Below are 22099 nucleotides of genomic sequence, written 5' to 3'. Positions count from 1 at the left end.
GTACATAGTGTCACTAGCAGTAGAACTTTCTGTGTCAAAGTTTGTGCTAATTCATATCATAAAGCTCTGAAAAAAAATACCCTGCACTCAAGAAAACATCATTCGTTTCTGAAAACTGTGAGACATAGCCTCATTTCAGGATATAATCTATATGCAGTTTAATTTTTACTAAGGGATATTGCAGAAGAAAATCAACTAATTACCATATTGGATTAAAAAAAATAAAATCACACAGAAAAACAAACAGGCAAACAAAAACAACAGCAACACACACACACACACACAAATTAGTTACCATATTGAGCAACTTTTTTTACTACTTTTTTTGTACTTTACCCTAGTGTATATGATATATTGGATTATTTTATTTTGGTAACACCTTTTCAGATACCTGTCCAGATTTTCCATTGAGCCAAACACAAATATAACATATAGAGAGAGACATAAAAATGACTCCAATCTTCTTATTTAGTCAGTTGGAAAGAAAAAAAAAAAAAAAAAAAAAAGATGCATACAAACAAAACCAATAAAAAATAAAAATACAAAGCTAAATACGTCTATCTTTTCATTTTAAAGAAATCTTGGCAAACAAGTGAATCTATCTATCTATCTATCTATCTATGTACTAAAATATTAGTTAATTTCATTATTCTAATGATCTAAAAGGTTCCTGATTTTAAATGAGGTGTCAATAATATATTTCAGTTTCCTGAAGATTACAAATTCCTCACTGATACAACTCTGTAAAATGATTGTTTTTTTACTATGGTTAACATTGTAATTATGGACACTATTTTGAATCTATGCTAGAAAGAGAGAGTTGCTTAAGCCATTTATGAAAGTCTATTATGATTGACATTACAAAGTAGTGACTTCCTCATACTCATTTGACAAAACATGAACCTCTCAAAATATAAAAGTTTGCACATACTAAAAATATATTAGGACTTTAATATTCATAATGAAATTTATTATAATACAATTGACACTGTATGTATGTCTCTAGTGTAGAGAATGTGACTAATATCTATAGTGTTTTCCTTAAAATGAATAGCTCAGATTATTTTTAGGTTTCTACTTACAGCATAAAGTTATTGTTGCAAAGCACAGATCAATAACAGATGAATGTAACCAGGCTCCCCGCTGGTAGATGTGAGAGTGGTTCAGGAGCATCTGAGTGCACTCAACGCACACAAATCCATGGGTCCTGATGGGATGCATCCGCGTGTGCTAAGGGAGCTGGCAGATGTGATTGCCGAACTGCTCTCTATCATCTTTGAAAGGTCCTGGAGAACAGGTGAGGTGCCTGAAGACTGGAGAATAGCCAATGTCACTCCGGTCCTCAAGAAGGGCAGGAAGGAGGGTCCAGGAAACTACAGGACAGTCAGTCTCACCTCTGTCCCTGTAAAGGTGTTGGAGTAGCTTGTTCTGGATGCCATCTCCAAGCAATTGGAAGAGAAAAATGTTATGAGGAGTAGTCAGAATGGATTCACCAAGGGGAAGTCATGCTCGACCAACATCATTGCCTTCTATGATGGCATCACCAGCTGGGTAGATGGGGGGAGAGCGGTGGATGTCATCTACCTTGACTTTAGCAAGGCTTTCGATACTGTCTCCCATGACATCCTGCTAGTGAAGCTGAGAAAGTGTGGGATAGATGAGTGGACAGTAAGGTGGGTTGAGAACTGGCTGACTGGCCGAGCTCAGAGGGTGGTGATCGGCGGAGCAGAGTCTGGCTGGAGGCCTGTGACTAGCGGTGTTCCCCAGGGGATGGTGCTGGGTCCAGTCTTGCTCAACACCTTCATCGACGACCTTGATAAGGGAATAGTGCCTGCCCTCACCAAGTACGCTGATGACCCAAAGCTGGGAGGAGTGGCTGGCACACCAGAAGGCTGTGCTGCCATTCAGCGAGACCTGGACAGGCTGGAGAGATGGGCAGGAAGAAACCAGATGCGGTTTAATAAGAGCAAGTGCAGAGTCCTGTACCTGGGAAGGAACAACCAGATGTATCAGTACAGGCTGGGGGACGACCTGCTGGAGAGGAGCTCTGCGAAGAAGGACCTGGGGGTCCTGGTGGATGACAGGTTGACCATGAGTCAGCAGTGTGCCCTGGTGGCCAAGAGGGCTAATGGGATCCTGGCGTGCATTAAAAGGAGTGCGGCCAGCAGGTCAAGGGAGGTGATCCTCCCCCTCTACTCTGCCCTGGTCAGGCCTCACCTGGAGTACTGTGTCCAGTTCTGGGCTCCCCGGTACAAAAAAGACAGGGATCTCCTGGAAAGAGTGCAGCGGAGGGCCACAACGAAGATACGGGGCCTGGAGCATCTTTCCTATGAGGATAGGCTGAGAGACCTGGGTCTGTTCAGACTCGAGAAAATAAGACTGAAAGGGGATCTTATCAATGTCTATAAATATCTGAGGGGTGGGAGACAGAAGGATGTAGCTCACCTCTTCTCAGTGGTTTGTGGGGATAGGACAAGGGGCAATGGCCGCAAGATAGAACACAGGAAGTTCCACACCGACATGCAAAAGAACATCTTCACATTGAGGGTGACAGAGCACTGGAACGGGCTGCCTAGAGAGGTTGTGGAGTCTCCTTCTCTGGAGATATTCAAGACCCATCTGGACGCCTACCTGGGCAGCCTGCTCTGAGGAACCTGCTTTGCAGGGGGGTTGGACCCGATGATCTTTCGAGGTCCCTTCCAACCCCTAAAGTTCTGTGATTCTGTGATTCTGTGAATTCATAATTTAGTGCCTACAGGGCACTATGCACATGCTATTCAGACATAAATACAAATGGTCACAAGTGAAGTAGAGATTCAGAGTCCTCTAATCAATCAGAAGAATCTCTTCTCCATTCATCATCTTTCCTCATCTCCTTCATCCTTTTCTTTTTCAGGTACCCACTTGGAACACACCTTATGAAACTTAATTCTCACTGGTGGAATAGGGTATACTTAGGACTCAGAGATATGATCAAACAAATGAGGCTTAACAGACACCAGTGTATCAACCCGTCTGTGTTGCAAGCAACCAGCTGCATGTTCTCAGCCTACAGAAAGTTAAGGTGAATCCATAAGTTTAAAGTTCATTGTCAGTTTCCGCAGTATAACTGATGCATGAGGTGTTATGGCTGTAGTAGTTTCATTCTGCATCTAGCTTAATTGATCTCAGTTAATTTCCAATGGGTTCCACAGGGAAGTGTTTTGCTTTGTTTTGTTTTGTTTTGTTTTGTTTTTCCACTGTAAGTAAATGAGGATGAAAACTCCAATGTGAAGTTCATTGCCTCACCTACTAAGATGACTAGCAATAGGTGCCATATATATCAGCACTCTTGAACATAATTGTCCAAGGAAAACAAATATTAATTGTATATTTGGGACTTTGATAGGTGAGTCAGAATATAATTTTTCTTTTAGTGTTATCTCCCTCCATAATTAAATTTAAACAAAAAATATTTATCAGCAAACAGAACAATGGCACATTGTTAACTATGGCACATTGTTAACTATGGCACATTGTTAACTATTGTTAACTATGGCACATGTTCCTATGTCGTTTCTATAAATATATTTGTTACTAAAGCAATAATTTCATTTCACAGAAATATATTAACCATTTTGTTGTTTTAGTTCTCCAAACAAAATAACTTTCTCCCTTGCTAGCTGGAATTTAGCACAAATCAAAAATACAGAATTATTTTATTTTATTTTATTTATTTTATTTTATTTTATATTTATTTTATTTTCTACAAAGGGATATTACTCTCAAAATTTAGACTCTTTAAAATGTGAGATAAACTGCACTGTCATTTACCTCGACATTGATAATGGGATGGGTGAACTGTCTATGAAATTTAAATGACATTTTAATGTAGAACATATTTTGCTGTCAACTCAGTTTAGACATCTTCAGTATCTTAAACAGCAGTGATGTCATTTTGCAACCCCAATAATAGTGATATGCACAATATTGTCATTTAAGGCAACATATCTATCAATATGAGTAAATATGACTCTTCTTATTGCAGTTTCTGTATTTGGGATTTTTATGCTAGGATTTTAAGGGGATTTTTTAATTATCTTTTTGCTAGTATTGACAGATACTGTCACCATAATCAAATTATCTAGAATATCTTATATTTGGCGATTGTGTATAAAAAAGAAATTTTTACATTTGGTGACTGAGTATAAATATATATATATATATTATTTTTTCAAATTTGTTTATGCTTAAAATTTTAACCTTATGTCACTTGCACATTAATTTGCAAAGCACTAATATATATATATATATATATATATATATATATATATATGTATTGCTTTTCTCTGTAGTCATTTTATCTTCAGGGATACCTATTCCTGGATGTCTTTTACATAACTATTCGCCAGTAAAATTCCATTGCCCTTGCTCTAAAAATAATAATAATAATAATAATAATAATAAAAATCAAGCTCCAGGCATATCAATCAAAAACAACAGAGTCAGCACTAAGTCTAATAATGAAAACCATGATTTCATAAATCATCAGGTTGGGGTCATCTTTTAAAATTTTCTTATCAGGTGCAGCTCAAGATTTCTCAGACTCTCATTCTTCTTTCTTTAATGAAAACAATAGAACAGATGTCAGCATACAAATGATGTGACCCTCTTTAGCTTAAAAATATCCTGAAAATGAAAAGATTGTGCCTTGCTTTGTCCTTGAAACTGTGAAATTCAGTATTTACACCCCCTCTCAAAGTTCAATTAAAAAAAATCTCTCACAACTCTGTAGTGAAACAAAAATTTCTAGTCATACATGGACTTAATTTAATAAACTTCCCAGCATATAACAACTTACAATTTTAAAAATTATATATATATATTAAAAAAAAAACTGCTCAAAAAAAAAAAAAAAAGCTCGACCCGATGTTCCACTCTATTTCAGTACTTTTGGAAGCACACAGTCTGACATAGCAATGACTTGCAAATTTCTATTTTGAAATTTTTGCAAGGATTTAATCTGCTCTCTTATGAAATGATTCATTTTCTCCTAGTAGAAAAACTGAGAATAAACGGAGGCATGAAGACAGATGAGCAGGAAAAAAAAAATAAAAAAAAAAAAAGAAATAAAAGTTACAAGTTTCTATGCAGAACTGAATGAAAAATATTCCTCAGATGAGACAGTTTTAAAGAAGCCTTGCAAAAAACAACTTCCCTTCCCTTCCCTTCCCTGCCCTGCCCTGCCCTGCCCTGCCCTTCCTTTTCTCTCTCCCTGTCCCTGTCCCTGTCCCTGTCCCTGTCCCTGTCCCTCTCCCTGTCCCTCTCCCTCTCCCTCTCTCTCTCCCTCTCCCTTTCCTTCTCCATCAAATGACACAAAATAATCAGTACAAACCTTACAAAACAAGTTGAAAAGAAGGAAAATTCTGGGAATGGTTCACAAGCAATAAGTGGCAATGACCCCTGAAAGGTCCCAACCACTGTATTTACAGATCTGGCTTACATCAGACCTCACCTTGACCTGGCAATGTGAACTTCTAAAGTGCTTCTGGCTTCTTTGTTCCTATTGCTAGGGATTTAGCTCACTCAGCAGCACAGCTTCACTGCTGGTATATGTGAAATCCACAATTTGAACATCTCAAATGCGATACGGTGGTAACCTCTCTTCTAAAGTTTCTGTAGAAGTCTTCTGAGTGTGTTGCCCCAGGCAGATGTTATTATCAATAACTAAAGGAAATTATCAATAACTAAAGGAAATACTTTTTTCCTTAAGTGAGTTTGAGATACTACACTGCAAAGTGAACAGTTCATAAACAAGCAGACCATATGACTTACTAATGAAAATAATTTTACTTTCACAATTTTGTCATTTATTGTGTTGAAAATCTTGAGAAAATATGTTTTGGTAAGATCCTATTTTTTTTTCATTATTTCATTTGTCAGAATTTTATAGTATATTTGTTTCTAACCTTCTTTGAACTCACTAGCAGTATTATCCTCACTGAACAGACTCTGGGGCTTGTCAACAATCCCATATAATATCTGTGATGTATCCTGAAATATCAAAGTAAATGCTAAACCTATTTAAAATAAATTGAATCTTATTTCACCAATTCCTTGATTAACAACCTGTGGTGAGTATAATAATAAAAAATATTTATAAAACCAAGGGAACAAATAATTTTTTAAGTTGTTCAATAAACTTCTAATGACAAAAAAAACTCAGAAGTCTCTTTAGAAGGGCAAGAATTGTCTGTGAAGTTGATGGTGAAAATGATCAGTGAGTTGCTCCTACAGAGATGTTGAGTAGCCTCATAACTTCCATGTCAAGAATAGTGGAGCATATCTAAAATCTCAGTAGTGCCTATAAAACAACTGAAATATCTTGTCGTAGTTACTACACTGAGTTTACACCAATGCCTGAAACCTCTGAATCATAGTAAGATAGAAAATGATGAAAAGCATATACAGAGAAGGTCCATAACAAAGGCTGGAAATAAATATTTCAGCACTTTATGCTAAAAAAAACTGCAGTTAGGAACCAATATACTTGACTCCTTCCTAAAATGAAATATAAATATAGACATTTAAAATGCAAGTTCCAGGAAAAGATACTGTCCATCACCATCCACTACTAACTAAATAGACAGACATCTAACCTCACAAGAGAACTTTTTTTTTCTTTTGTCTTGAAAACTTTTATGTGCCAATATACTAGCATCAGTTCTAACTCAGAACACTGTGCATAGAAAAGTAGACACTTATGTCCTCTCTTAAGGACATTTTTAAAGAGTGCTTGGTTAATCAGAGGTATCTGGTAAATTAAATTATTTAGAATAATTTATTACTGCACTTTGTGGAGCTAGTGCTGCTAAACTGAATATAATATATGGCAAACCAGGATAATATTAAAAGAAATTAACTGATCCTTGGTAAGGCTGAGAAAATACCTTTTTAATAGTTTGAGAATTTCTTACATGTTACCCTAATATGATTTGAATCCCCCTGTTTTAAAAGGAATTAGTGTATCAACAGAAATTACTTTTCTTTTTTTTTTTTCCTCATTTATTACTAACCAAAGGAAGTATGTAATAATCCAATTTAATTTATATTTCCCTGAAGATGTGCAATTCAATAGGTAATACTGGTGGAGTTTCTATATTAATAACACCTAGCTGGCGACAGTAGAACACATATAGTACATAGGTTAAAATTAAGTAGGATGACCTGAGACAGGCATTCATATCAGTAGCTTTGTACTGCTTAGGAAAGTAATGGACCCTGAGGCAAAGCTGAGGGACTTCTTTATCCAGTATGATTAAAACTATCGATAATTTCCAAAGTGGTAGCTTCAGCCACTGGTCCACATTTTATTACCTAAGATATTAACAGGAAAACAGAAACATTGTCTTTTCTATTTATTTAATAACCAAAGGTCACTTTCCATTTGTCATTTCTTTATGATTAATCTATGTTACTATTGTTATTTCAGTTTTTAAGAAATGTTCCTTGACATTATCCATCTTCTACATGGTACAATAGTATTACTGGTGGGCCAGGTTTTTTATGATAACTGAATAACTTTATTGTGACTGGTTCTAAAGTTTCACTTTTTTCTACTCATCAATATTTTGATATTAATGAGAGTACAATCCACTTCAGAATATAATTCGTGATTTGGATTACTATGTTGCTTCCTAAATGACATATTTCAATATTTTGACAAATAATCAATGTTCAGTATGGCAGAAGAATATCCACCAAAAAGAGTGATAGAATATTCTTCCCCATAATCATTAAACTGAAAGGATGCTTGACACTCCAGTCTACACAGACCTTGTTAACACTGAGAACTGTCTTTTCAAGTGGGAGGAACAATGAAATATCCCTTCTAAGCAGCAGCATATCAGAAGAACAGGGATTAAGACAAAAAGAAAAGTAAGACAAAAGAAAAGGCACAGTCAGAAGCAAAGCAATAAGAGATGAAGCACTGATTATGGAAACAGAGGATGAGACAGAGTCTGTCAAGCTGTGGTGTCTGACAATGTGAAACAGTCATGTCAGTAACTCTGTGGTATGTCTGTCTGGGACACAAGATACAACAGAAAGGCAGATAAGGAGACAGAATTGAGTGTGAATTTGGAATACTGAACTCAAAAATTCACTTCTGATAGTCAACAACACAGTACTTGTTTAAAAACTATGTCTGTTTAAGTCATTACTTTGTCTCACTATGCTGATGAGGCTTTAAAAATGTAAATTGCTACACTGAAGCCTTTGACCCACTAGCTTTCCCATGTTAATGCTTCTAATATCCTTTATATCCTTTGCTTTTCTTCAGTACTGTCTTGGATTCCCCTTTTAATATCTGGTTTGTTTTTTTGTGTGGGTGTGCCTGTTTGTTTGTTTGTTTGTTTATTTGTCTGTTTATATATATATATATATAATAGAAGAACCTATATCAATGGATTTATGTATACCTGAAACCATGAAAAGTAATTCATGTTTTAATTTCAAATGAGTCTTTGAGCAAGAGTTCTCATATTTAACTAAGACCGTATGGATATACCAGCAGAATGATATAATTCACTGGTTAAAGTTGTCATGTGTCTCTTCTTCATGTTCATAGTATATGATCTTTGGAAAGAACTTTCAATGGGAACATAGCAACCATATACTGTGATGCAGTCCTTTGGAGATTCTAGGGGACAGAATAAGCACCCAAAGATGTGAACTCTTGGCCATCCTATTATTAGCATTGTCTCTGGGCTGGAAAAGTTATACTATTTAAAGGTCTTACCATTTTTTCATATGTATTTATAATACCTGTAAGTATTGCTGCATACATTTATTCTGACAGTCATGGGTAACAGCATAAAATAGCAATGCTCTGGGAGCAGTTGTGGAGAAATGGATCTGGCTGGTCTGCTGGAAGATATTTAGAAAGTAAAACAGACCTCTCAACATTTATTTTTCTGAATCAGGGAAAGTCATTTGGATTAGAAGAATTGAAAGATAAGAGGCTAAATATGGTGGGAACATAATAAGGATAGAAAAAGACTATTGGGAATAAAAAAGGATGAGATAATAGATTATCTGTTTCTAAAAGCTACAAGAGTATCAGCAGCTAGCTTGTAAACCATGCTGCTTGAACAAATGCACTTACACTGTCAGATTTGCCTCTTATTCATACATTTCTCACCTTTCTTCAGAACCTGGACACAGTGAGGGAAGTGACTGCAACATGATACCTCAACACCAGATTAAACATGGATAAATATTTCCCACAGAAAATTCCAGTTATGATGGGAATAAGTTTCCAGGCAGATTTTTTACTGTTGTTTTCACTAAAATAGCCCTTACAGAAATACAAATTTTTCAATGGAAAACAGATGTTCATACTATATGAAACTATGCATTTTAAACTATATACTATGACTATACAGACAGAAAAATAAATAAATAAATAAATAAACACATTTCCACGACTGAAAAGTTTCACACACACATACAATTTTTCTCAGTCTTTATCTACAAGGAATATAGAATGACTCTTACTTATTTTCAAAGGGATTTTATTTTAATTGTAGAATTGATAGAAATAAAATGATAAATTTATTTCTACATTTTTTTAACATATATATCGAATGGTATAGATTGGCAACATTAAGTCTCATTGCAGAAGTCATAGATCTATTCATGATGTAATATTAAATAAAATTCCATACATATCTTGAAAGTACCTGATATAATTCTTCTGCTTTATGCCCTTATTGAATATTCCTTCCTTTAAATGTTTTGTGCTACAATAATAAGGCTCAAAACAGCTATAACTCTTTTAATGTTGACTTGATTGCATGATAGAACATTTGCTTTAATTTCTCTGATCATTGTTAGATGTTTTCATGATATGGCTGTAGGCAGCAGCCATAGTTCACATTTGTGTGTCTTTTCAAGACAGAAAGACTAACATGTTTAAGCTGCACAATGTACACTTTTTATTTGACAGATCAGTGGCAGTCCCATTAAAATAAGATATATGCTTTTACATTAGCCTGACAAGGGATTACACTAAATAAAATGTTTTTGACTGGCATGAGTTTCCAATTACTCAACTTGTCCTTTGCTGCCAGAATAGGGATATAAAAAGGAACATAACATGGGAAGTCCTTGTCTTCAGGCTCCCTGAAATTGTTTGAAGGCCAGCAGTCCCTGAAACCACATGTATTCTTTATTTAGGCTTTAATAGTATGCTACTTTTCAATCATGATAATACTAACATTTAAATGCATCTATTTCTCAAAAATAAATACAATTCTCATTGGTAATTCACTACAAACACCTTTATGTTGACATTTTGGCATCTCAGATACCCATCTAAAAGTAGTATTTTTGTTGTTCAACACATTATATTATTTTTCTGTTGAATTTTTTTTCTCTGCAAAGTCAGAAAGTAAAAGCTGGTGAACTTAGGCTGTTGCATTATACTTTTAAACTAAAAAAGTGGTACTGAACTAAGATCCCCAGTGGAATTGATCAGTTAGTGGCACTGATCTCAGATGGTCTGGTTTCTAATGTGAGTGACATCACATCATTCAACATTTTATGTGACCTTCCAAGAATTTAGTTTTTTCACTCAAACTAAATAAGATTCTCAGTAACCACTGGAAGAATTATATGGGTTACCAAATAGCCTATGTTTTTTTTAAGTGAGCCAAGAGAAAGGTTCCCATCTACTCAAGTAAATGTACAATGTGTGTCCTGATTAGAAATCACACTTGTCGGTTCTTTTCCTGCTTAGTGGAAAGGACATATCAGAGTTCATCATTTCACCATTGTCAGATGTTATAGCCACCAGGAACGCCCAAAAGCTAAAATAGGTTTAACCATCTCACAGAATCTTTCAGTCCGTAGATAGAAAGTGCCTTTACCCTGCAGAAGAGAAAAATCAAATTTTTGTGGTTCAGAGAAAGCACAATACTTCATTATTAAATTTAGTCTTTGCACATCTTATCCTTGGTTCTCAATCAGCAGCTCAAGCAGTTCCTCAGTGTTTCCATGGAGTCAGAGGTTTCTGACTCACCAAATGAAAATTGAGAAACAATTATGCTTTACATCTAACAGCTCAAATGGGATCACATTGGCCACCCACTTGCAGACACTGAATGTCTAAATCCTTTGGTCCAACTGTACTAGCTCATTAGGCAGTATTTTCTCAGTAATTTTGTGTATGTAAACACTGAACAGAAGGCTAAATATTGTACCAAAGAAGAAATGAATGCTGCACAGCAAGGTTTGATGCTGGCAGCCAATTGCCTCCCCTGCAGTTGGAAGACAGTTTGGGTAACTATAGTAAAGATTAATGAGCAATCAGTTCTAAATTAAACCAAGACCTCACATCCTTTACAAGTCTGAATTTGAGCCACACTCACAGAGATAAAATGGAGTATTTAACTTTAAGTGTTATGGAACGTTATTAACAGAATGAAAAATAAATAAATAAATAAATAAATAAAATCTTCTTTAGCATTTCCTTCACATTTTCCAGCTTTTATTTTCCAGAACAATTTGAAAGGAAGTGGACTATGATAAGGTTTGTTGCTTCTGCATCAGGCTTTCAAGTGAAGTTTCCTGTCAGTAATTTCTAAAAACTACACATTCCCATTTTGGAACTGGAACAAAAGTATTATATCTGTGAGACTCTCAACTGTTCTGACACACCGCTTTAATACTGTGTGTTTGTTAAACCATTGGCAAAGCACTGAAGTAGTAATAGCATAGTGAACAATGAAAAAAAAAAAAAAAAAAGTGTCATTGGGTGCTTACAGTGGCTAAGTAAACAAGTTATCTGTTTCTATATGGCCTCTGTGGCTCTAATCCTCTACCTCTTTATCAGTTCAGTTTCTGAATACTCATATTGAACACACATAAAGAGTCAGGTGCATAAGCATACAAGCATATGGCAGTGAAGTATCAGCAGTGAAGTATTATTTATATTGGACTGTAAAGGTCCTGAGGGACCTTTACTAAAGGTCCACTCTAAACATTACAACTCTAAACATTACAACTTTTAGATGTGCTTTTATATAGATGAAAGAACTAACAGCAATTCATTCCTTACACATTTCTATTCTAATTTTCTAACTCTCCTCTCTTTTCCTTCCTTCATGAAAACATGAAGCAGAAGTTAAGACACCTCAGAAATTGGCAAGGAGATCAGGGATGTGAAAGTCTCTCTATAAGAAAACTTTAAGAACACATTAATTTGCAGAGTAATTTCCTTCTTCCAGTATGAATTTGCCTCATTTTTGTAAAGTAAAATGAGTATAATTTAGGAAGCACCACATCAGTCCAGATGTCTGCTAATGGATATATCTCTGCCTTTTTTTCTAATGAGACTAACGTTGTGTCTGTGCTCACCTGATTGTGTACGTATATATCTACAACAAAGAATCCATAATATGTACCAGCAAATTATGGTTTTACTTATTCTTTATATTACATAAAATAAATTTATTTTTATTAAAATGAAATGAAATAAAATAAAAATTCTCACTCATGAGAATTTTGTTGCATTTAAATCTCCTAATTCTCCTAATCTCCTTTTTAATTTAAATCTCTTAAATCTCTAAATACTCTAAATATGTTGAGATTAATTAAGGTACAATCTATTTAGTCCATATACTAATTTCATTGAGTAAAATACAGATTGTGAAGTGAAGTGATACCGGCCACCTTGATACTGAATAACACTCATGTTATGTGCCACCCTGAAATACAGAACTGGATTTTTCCTTCTCACTTTTCAGTACATGTCAAGAAAAAAAGTGACATACTAGACATACTAGGTTTGTTATACTATTTATATGACTAAGTGAATAAAAAGTCAGCATTATTTCATTCTTAATATATTTGCACTTTCCTTCATAGAAAAAGTTAATTTTAAGATGTAGAAGATACTTTTAAAAAGGTACTATATCTAAAGAGACTCTCAACAAAACTCATTCTATTAAATGAAAAAAAAAAGGTAGGAAAAAAACAAACAAAAAAAAAAAAAAAACAACACCTGTGAAAATTACAACAGACTACAACCGTATTACAATAAAGCTTTTACATGTCAACCTAGTTATGTAATTAGATAAAATATAACATCTATTGCAGAGTTCAACCTTTATCTAAAAGTATACTCTCAAGGCTTGTGAAATAGCTAGAAGGAAATACTTCTGTGTTAGTGGGAAATATACAAACTGATTTAATATATTTTATATCGACAATGTGCTTGATATTACATAATATACAGACATAACATATGAAATGCCTTTTACTAGTACTTTAAGTTTTCTCATCCTAAACTAATGTTAATTTATTTCTCTGTCTTAATGTATTACTTACATATATATATATAAGAAATATGAGTCATAAATAAGAAGACATTCATAAGTAAATTTGAGTTTTTGAAAAGTTCATGTTCACATTATTTTATTTCCATTGCATTAGAGAAATTATATTCAAAGAAATTGAAATAATTGAAAATGAAAAAGGAGTTTGAATTGTCTGTGATAGAGCTGCTTAGTTGAAAAAGTTCTGATGTTGCACAATGGTTGTTAATTTCCTTTACAGCCAAATATACCCTTTCCTTACACACATTAGATTATAGTTTAATTTTTCATTACTTATTGATGCTTATTTACTTTGGGTGATTGGCTATCCAAGGGTGTCAAGAATATCCTATTTTACAAGATCGGTTCCAATATTACAGAGTTTTCCAAGATGTACTCTGTTTCTCTCCTATTTTGCAATTAAAAGTTTAACATATTCATTCACCTATGTGGTCAACTACCTGTCTGTCCCCCTGTGGCTTCGATGCAACAAGTGCTGTCCTGCTTTACCCAGATCTTTCTTAACACCCATTTATCTCATCTGTCTGTGAATCGCCAGCTCGATCAGCCACAAGTTCCCAGAGAAGGCTCAGAGGAAACATGCACACACACTCAAATAAAATAAAATAACAAAATAAAATAAAATAAAACAAAATAAAATAAAATAAAATATTTTAAATAAAAATAAACATATAAATGTATATATATATAAATGTAAATATATAAATATAAATATATAAATGTAAATATATAAATGTATAAAGCATAATAGCATAATATTGGGAAATTTTATGTAAAAGTTAGAGACAAGCCAGAGAGAGACAGAGAGAGAGACAGAGAGAGAAGAAATTAAGAGAAGAGACAGAATTACAGGATGAGCAAAGCCTTTCAAAGTATATTAGAATAATCCTAGACTAAAAGTAAAAAAAATAAAAATTAAAAAAAAATGCATTGTCTGGAGTTTTATTATATAACAATAGACTAGGATGTCATCTCCAAAATGCAATTCCAATGTCACTTGCAATAAGGACCAAATAAATTACATATCAGTTTATCCAGAGAAGGTAAAGTCTAGTTTGCCTACATTGCTGAGGAGCTTGATCAGAGCCTACATTCATTTTCCTTTAAAGGGTAAGACCATTCAGACCAGGTTGAAACATATTTTAATTAATATAATTAAAATCCATAGGTTTAATTATTTATATTTTACATATAGTTATGTTGAGTGTCAATTTATTAGCATTGCCAAGGAACTAACTTTCTTCTAAAGTTTAGGGTCTGATTGTTGAAACCCAGGTTACTTACCTGAAAATTGAACACTTTGTGAACATTAGCTGAAATTTAGACTTCAATTCTCATGAGAGCTTATAAGAAATTTGGAAATCTATAGTTAACAGAAAGGTTAATCAAAGGTTAATGGTTCTTATGACTGAGCAGAGTGGAGAGAACATAGGGACACTTTAGTAAGTTTTTCCATGTTAACTCATTTCAATTGGAAATCTCTGAGGATTGTAAAGTGACTATCCTACCTCTGTTTCTCAGATGAAAAAAGTCTAGGGACATACCAGGCCATTAGTGTCTAATCAATTTGACATCAGTTGAGGAAAAATTGCAAAAAGTTTTATTTAGGAAATCAAAAGCAATCTGTGCAAAAAGTATTACATAGCTTAATCTTCAAAACAGATGTTGAAATTGAGTAATCAACCCTGAAAATATCTGGCCAAATTCTTTCCCTGAGAAAGTAAATCAAAACACTGGATATTCTAGCAATTGTAGATACACTGATATTTTAAGCAGAATGATAGAAGTCAGAATAGAGTATGTAGAAAACAAAACAACAAAAACAAAGCTAAAAAAAAAAAAAAGTGCATGCCTGTGTTACTGAAACATGCAATATGTTTTATACTCTTTGACATAAAATCTTAAAATGTTTGTAAAATTAAATGTTTACATGGGAAACATTTCCAAAACCAGAATAAATTAAGGAACAAATCACAGCATTTTCAAAAATGACAAAAGAGAAAGAGGACCAGGATTACAAATAGACCAATCTTTAGAGAACACAGGTTTGACTTCTTTGCCTGAAGGCATATGACTCTGTTCACAAAATTATGTCAAGGATATTTTTGGGAGGTCCTGTCAATCTGCCTCATATAAATAAATAAAAATTCACTAGACTAGAAACAGAAATCCACATTTGTCTCCTGGGTGGGTGCTCTAATCATCAGGCAATAGCAACATATTTCACTCTTGAGTCCTATAAGTATTGGAATACCTTTCTGTATTGAGCAGAGTATCTACAATATGATGTACCGAGTAAAATCGAAGTCTAAAATCTTTATGCTCTAATATCCAGGGACATGTAGTGAAAAATAATAATAAAAAAAAAATAATAATGTAAAGTCCTCAGGCACAGAATGGATCTAGCTTTCTGTTTCTTCTGGAAAATTTTAGCCTCTGAAGCTTTGGATAAAAGGGAAGTCAGCATCCTTTTCAGCTTAAGATGATCATTAAATGCTATCTGAACTTCATAAATAGCTCCATGAAAAAGGAAATACAAGATTTGAACATACCAAACATTGAGAAAATGTTCTTCAGCTCTGGAAAGGACAACTTGAGACAATACAAAGGAATACAAAAATCTTAGATTCAGCTCTTCAGTTATCCGAAAGCAAATATTGCGTTGGTAATGGAATAAAGGTTATTTAGAATGCATTTAGCTGTACCAATAATGGAGTTGCACTATGTTCCTCATGAAGGAATACAGATCCATTAATATCAGGACTCTGACATGACAACACCCTCACAATCAATACTGTTGGGTGTTCTTTGATGCTTCTCTAATGTGTACTAAGGACACTGGTAACCAGTCACCCAACACAAAGACAGTCAAGGATCATAGAGGACAGAAAAAAAAATGCACCTTATATCTCTCTTTCCACCACAGCTGCATGCAACTCCAGTGGAAGTAAAGGGGACATAAAAACAAACAACATAATTAAGAAAACAGTAACTATGGAAGATAACTAGTCTCCTAAAGAAGACAGAAGGTTTGTTGTTATTGCTGTTTGTTTGTTGTTTTCTGGACCTGATGGTTATATTTTTTCACAGAGATGGAAGACATTTCTTTTGGTTAGCTTCTGATTTCTGAAAAATGCTAAGTAGCTAAAACTATTGAATCACTTAGGAAATATTAGAAACACACAGTTCAAAACTGGTCTAATAGAAAACCTGTATGTCCAGTACTGCCTCTGATAAGCACATTTATTATGAGTATTTTATGTCATCTGCCAGAACACTACTCAATCTTTTGTTTTAAGTGTGGGCATCTAAATGATTCCTGCATCAGATCAAACTGGGTAAACTCAGATCAGCCAAAAATTGGCATAATTTTTAAGACATCCTGACTAAGGTTAGGGGTGTACTTAGAGATAGAGCACCTCCAGAAAAGCTGACTTTAGAAAAAAAAAAGAAAAAAAAAAAAAAGAAAAAAAAAAGATAAAAAAGATTGTGCCTACAAACATCAGTATCGTTTGAATCCTAGGACTGCTTATCTTTGAGTGAATATGCAAAATATATATATATATAGTATTTACTAAACTGCTAGGATGATACGATGATACTGCGGCTTATTCCTACTGTAACCACATGAGAAAACTGGCAACCATAACTTTGTTACCACACAACCATAACTATTGATCAATGCTGATTTTTAAAATGAATTGGAGAGACAACATTCTTTTTTTCTCTTATGGACATTTTTAAAACCTTTTGATGGCAATACCCAGGCAAAGTGTTCTACACACTAGTCACAATTCAGTGTCTGAAGACATTTTACTGTCTTTCACTACTAATCCCCCAAATCAGTTTTCTTCCTGTATTCTCCTGTACAGAAAAAAATGAAAAGTTCCAAAATTAGAAGAAAAGGGTACATTTGCACTTTAATCACTTGTCTGGATTTGCTGAACATAAATCAGACATTCAAACCCCATCAGCATACCATAATTATAGAGTCTTACTGACATCACCTAGCAATCTTATATGTTACGTGTTTTATGTCACAGAAATTTATGGATTTTTTTTCTTTCTTTCTTTTTAAGTTTGGAGTTAGAGTAAAAGAAGGAGGAAAAGAAAGGATTTTTAACTTTGTGGTTTATTTGAAAAATATATATATACTCAGACAATTATAAAAACAAAACCCTTAAATGAAAAAAAAAAAAAAAAAGTACAACATTACTAAATATTACAACAAAAACAGATATAGGAAATAGAGCTACACACTTAAAAGGCCACATACACCCACTGGACTGTAGATATGCATAGGATTTATTCAGTCCAAGACAGGACTGCTTCATGTCTGCATGCCAGCACTGACACTCACTAATCTTCCACAAAGTTTTTCTGACAAAATTGCTTCACATTATTGGCAAACCTTCAGGAAATATATGATTACTCAAAACTTATGTTGTGTAATTCTGTGAATCTGGTACAAGTTGTAATCACTCCCAGAGCACTGTAAATCAATGTTAGTGAGAGATTTAGTTGGTCATCCTGTCTACCTACACAAATGGAAGAAAAACACTACAATTTCTCTGTGATTTGGGGTTTCATTTATTTATTTATTTTTAATTAACCTTAGCACACTGAGTTGTCCTTTGTGTTTGGAACATAAGCCAGTTAAATACTGGAAGCTGAGGCTTTGTCTGTTTCATTATCATATTTTCTTACTGCACCTTTAAAATTGGTACAAATATATTTCTCATTTCTTACAGGCAACAATGAGCTTATGTGGTATAATGAATTTATATGCAAACACTAAGCTTTTTGTATATCGTAAATACCATGTGATAGCAAAAATTCTTCTCAGTGCAGTGACATCTCTTTATACACTGACATTGATTAGAATTAGGAAGTTGATATAATTAAAAATATTAAGTATGTTCCAAAGTAGAGCAAAATAAAATCACACAGCAAATTATCTCCATTACCTTTGAAAAGCTAATAAGCATCCACCATCATAATCTAATACTTGTGACTAGTTGCTCATAAAGGAATATTGAGAGACAAACTAGACAGCATAATCTTAGCTGCTAAACATCATCCAAATATACTGATTTTAAAGATAAATAGTATTATTTTGGTCACTTATTTGATCTCATAAGCAAAAGCAGAAGAGATTCACCTAGCAATTGCTTTATCATAGTTAATGCTGTATGTAAAAGTACATACAACTTTAATTAAAAATAATAATAATCCGTTAACCTTTCATAGATTTTAAGAGTGCATAATGTGTCATGCATATTTTTTAACCACGTTAACCATGTGCTTATGGTTAAATACCTTCCTCTTCAGAAGTGGCATTTAACTTCTTATATTTGTCATTTTATTTCCAATGTTTGGATTTGAAACTCTCAGTCTTAAAGGAATTTAAACAAAATAAAACAACTAATAGAAAAAAAAATAATCATCATTATCAACACTGGTAATTTTTAAATAAATGAAAAGTAAATATAAGGTGTTCCTAAACAACTGATTTTTCTTTTTTGGAGAATTCATTATATGATTATATTGAAGTTAAGATTTATCAGAATTTAACCTAATATATATATATACATATTTATTGTCTCATGCTTCTTGCTAAAAGTCCCTCCATGCTTTTGGATTTGGGGGGGAGGGGGGGAGGGGTGAATAGTCTCATTATTCCCTGTCATTCTTCTAGCATAACTATTTTGAAACCACTATTTAAAAAGCCATTAACCCAGAACACTGAGTGTAAATAATATCTGTCTGAAAGGATGACAGTCTACATTTTTTCCCCTAGTACACTATAACTGCTCTGTCTGGCAGATAGCTTCTAAAACTGCTTACAACTCTTACTGAGAAATAAGTACTTTTTTTTTTTTTTTTTTTCACAAAAACATATTCTTTATACATTTCCATTGTTTCCACAATATTCTGGCTCCTATATCTAGGTAGGGATTAAAATCTGCCTTGCAGACACTCATATTAATGCCACAGAGGAGTGGCAAAGTCAAATAGTCAAATGGTATGCTACTGCCAAGTCATGAGTAGCACTGCTCCCACTCAGACAGCAACCCTGGGGACTGGACTGCTACCACAGCAGCAGAGAATCTCCCTGCTAATCTCCTCTAACTGTTGTTGACCTACCTCTGCTATCCCCTCCCCAGTATACAATAAATCAAGCACATTTTACATTAAAAAAATGAAGTAATTACTCAATGAATCCAATGGCTAATTACACACAGAAGCCTCTGGGAGTCGTGGGACAAATCCATGTCAAATTTCAAAAAGCTGAGAAAAAGCAAACTAAGTTAATAACTCCTCAAATGCTGACAGACCGAGAGGGACTGAAATGCACCATTTCTTCAGACAATCCAATACCCTGCTGAAGGGAAATGGAAAATTCTAGTGATCTAGTTTATCTTTTAAGGGATTTTGAGGAAACACTGTAACAGAAGCAACCAGTTTCTGAAGAAAAATGTCATGGCTTCAGTTTCCTGTTTCAGTTATCATTAATGCACATTATTTAAAGTCATCTTTTTTACTCTCTTTGCTTTCCACCTGCTCTGCCACTATGTACTACTGAGTCCCATTCTACTTTTCCTCCCCCCTTCTCCATGATTTCCAGTACTTAATTCCTCCTTCAATTAAATTCAGTTCACTCACTGCCTCTTTTTGCAGTTTCTCTCTTTATCGTTCCTTATCCAGCCAAACCCTCCCCAAGCTCCTATTACCAGTGCATCGCTCTGGCTGTTCAGATGCCTTGTGCCTGAGGTAGCACAGCTGTGAAGGAGAGAAGAAAAGGGACTGGGACAGGACAAAAGCAAGTGAAAAAGAGACCAATTCCACTGCCCCCATTTGAGTGTGCAGCCAGTCTTTGTTGAAAACAAATCACATCGGGTGTGTTCAGCTTCACCAGTGCAGCTCTGACCTGAATAACGTATTTTTGTCATTTTGAGCATAGTGTCTCATCATCTGGGTGGTACTAGGAACTGGAAGAGATCAAAACATGCTCAGTATATTTGTTAGAGGTAATAGTAGTGAATTGCTGATATCTACTGAACATATGTATTTTTGCAACTTGGATAAGCTTGCTTGAATTACCACAGGATAGCAAAAGAAACATCCATGACACAAATGCCACTCTGCCAAATTTCAAGGTCACTTACTATTTAGCATTAGAAAAACATTTTTCTCCAACCTAGCTGTTGGAAGCAGATGAACCATTTCGGTGTTTTTTGTTTGTTTTTGTTTTTTGTTTGTTTGTTTGTTTTTTCTTTTGTTGTTGTTGTTGTTTGTTTTTTTCAAGTCTTCTTCCTGAGGTGTGTAGCCAGCATAGAAAATTTTAGCCTGAATAGTTAAGAATCCACCAACCCTCATATTTTTAGTGTAAGGCACACATTTTCATTCATTTCCTATGTGCTCCCATGGCAGTTACCTTGATCTCACATAGCTACAGGGCAGTGTTGAGGTCTTGCCCACAATTAAAGAAACTGTCATCAGGAAACAGATAATCAGCTGATGTTTCTTTGTTTTTGTTGTTTTGTTTTTGATTTTAGAGAAGAAAAAATAAGCTCAAGATCAAAAGATTTTCAGTCAGTTCTTTAAAAACATTAAAATTAAAAAATTGTGGTGACTTGTGGAAACTAAATTTGGTTTCCTGTATTTCTCTTTATTGGCTAGACTTCTCTGTGGGGACTACAAGCCCAGTTACATCAGGGAAGGTATCATGAGAGAAAAAAATTGGGCGTAGAAATCTCTGACCTACAGTTTACTTGGATTAAAGATTTTAGTTCAGCAGTGGATCTTTTTTTTTTTTTTTTTTTTTTAAAAAAAAAAAAAAAGAAGAAAAGAGGACACATTTGACCAAGTGTCCTAATGTTTTAAAACAGAAAAATGTTCTCAGGTATTGGAGTAACTGAGGCAATTTAATTTGATCAGATAGAGAAAAGTAATTATTTAAAGAACAACAACAACAACAAATCCACAGAGAAAGTGTAATCTTCCCTTCATAATATCTTAGACATCAATCAGACATCAAAACTACTTTTATGTAGACATGTTTGATTGTCTTCTTAGGTTTAAAGGGGATGAGTTGGAGGTACTCAGACATTAAAATTTCATTCTACACTCTATGTTTGCTTAAGTCTTAGAAAAGTTTTACTTTGTTAGTCTAATATACTTGCTTATGTAAAGCAAATGCAATTTATTTTTCTCTTTAGCAAAACTACAGTGGCATATGTCACAAATATGATGGATGATACAGGTAGTGTTACGGGTGTGAAAACAATGTTTAACTGAAAGTTTGCACCAATCAAGACTACAAGGTGAACAGATACATTGGTAAAGTCAGTAGAGTAACACATTATAACATACATATATTTTAGAAAGAAGAACCTTTGCATTACTCTTTCCCCCTTATAACAACTACTTTTTCAAAAACAGCTGTGATTTAGTGGTTTTGGCTTTGAAAAACTTCTGTCATCTTAGAGCACCTGAATGTCACTGTCTATGCTTCAAACTGGAAAGAGGAAAGACAGGAGTAACCTAATTTCATAGAAGCACAGAATTACAGAATAGTCTAGGTTGGAAGAGACCTCCAAGATTACCTAGTCCAACCTCTCACCTAACACTAACAAGTCCTCCACTAAACCATATCACTAAGCACTACATCTAAACATCTTTTAAAGACCTCCAGGGATGGTTACTCAACGACTTCC

General features: G+C 34.2%; 1 protein-coding gene and 1 long non-coding RNA gene across 3 annotated transcripts in view; one reads left to right on the top strand and one right to left on the bottom strand.

The window, feature by feature from the left end:
• PCDH9 (protocadherin 9) overlaps positions 1-22099 on the bottom strand; it is a 699850-nt gene that overhangs the window by 141476 nt on the left and 536275 nt on the right. The window contains exon 5 of one of the 2 annotated variants that reach the window (XM_035321022.1): positions 4230-4600. The exons of the other annotated variant lie outside the window; for it this stretch is intronic. Coding sequence (XP_035176913.1) covers positions 4581-4600 — 20 coding nt within the window. The 3' untranslated portion in view covers positions 4230-4580. Of the gene's footprint in view, positions 1-4229; positions 4601-22099 lie in introns of those variants that run through there. 2 annotated transcript variants of the gene reach the window in all.
• Positions 5409-21586, top strand: LOC118163966. Its single transcript, XR_004749273.1, has 3 exons — positions 5409-5538; positions 18489-18498; positions 21576-21586. It is a non-coding gene; the product is annotated as an uncharacterized LOC118163966 (long non-coding RNA).

This window comes from Oxyura jamaicensis, chromosome 1, assembly GCF_011077185.1.
Source record: "Oxyura jamaicensis isolate SHBP4307 breed ruddy duck chromosome 1, BPBGC_Ojam_1.0, whole genome shotgun sequence".
Lineage (NCBI taxonomy): Eukaryota > Metazoa > Chordata > Aves > Anseriformes > Anatidae > Oxyura > Oxyura jamaicensis.
Note: the sequence above shows the minus strand (reverse complement) of the source record. Positions and strands in the feature narration are given on the sequence as shown.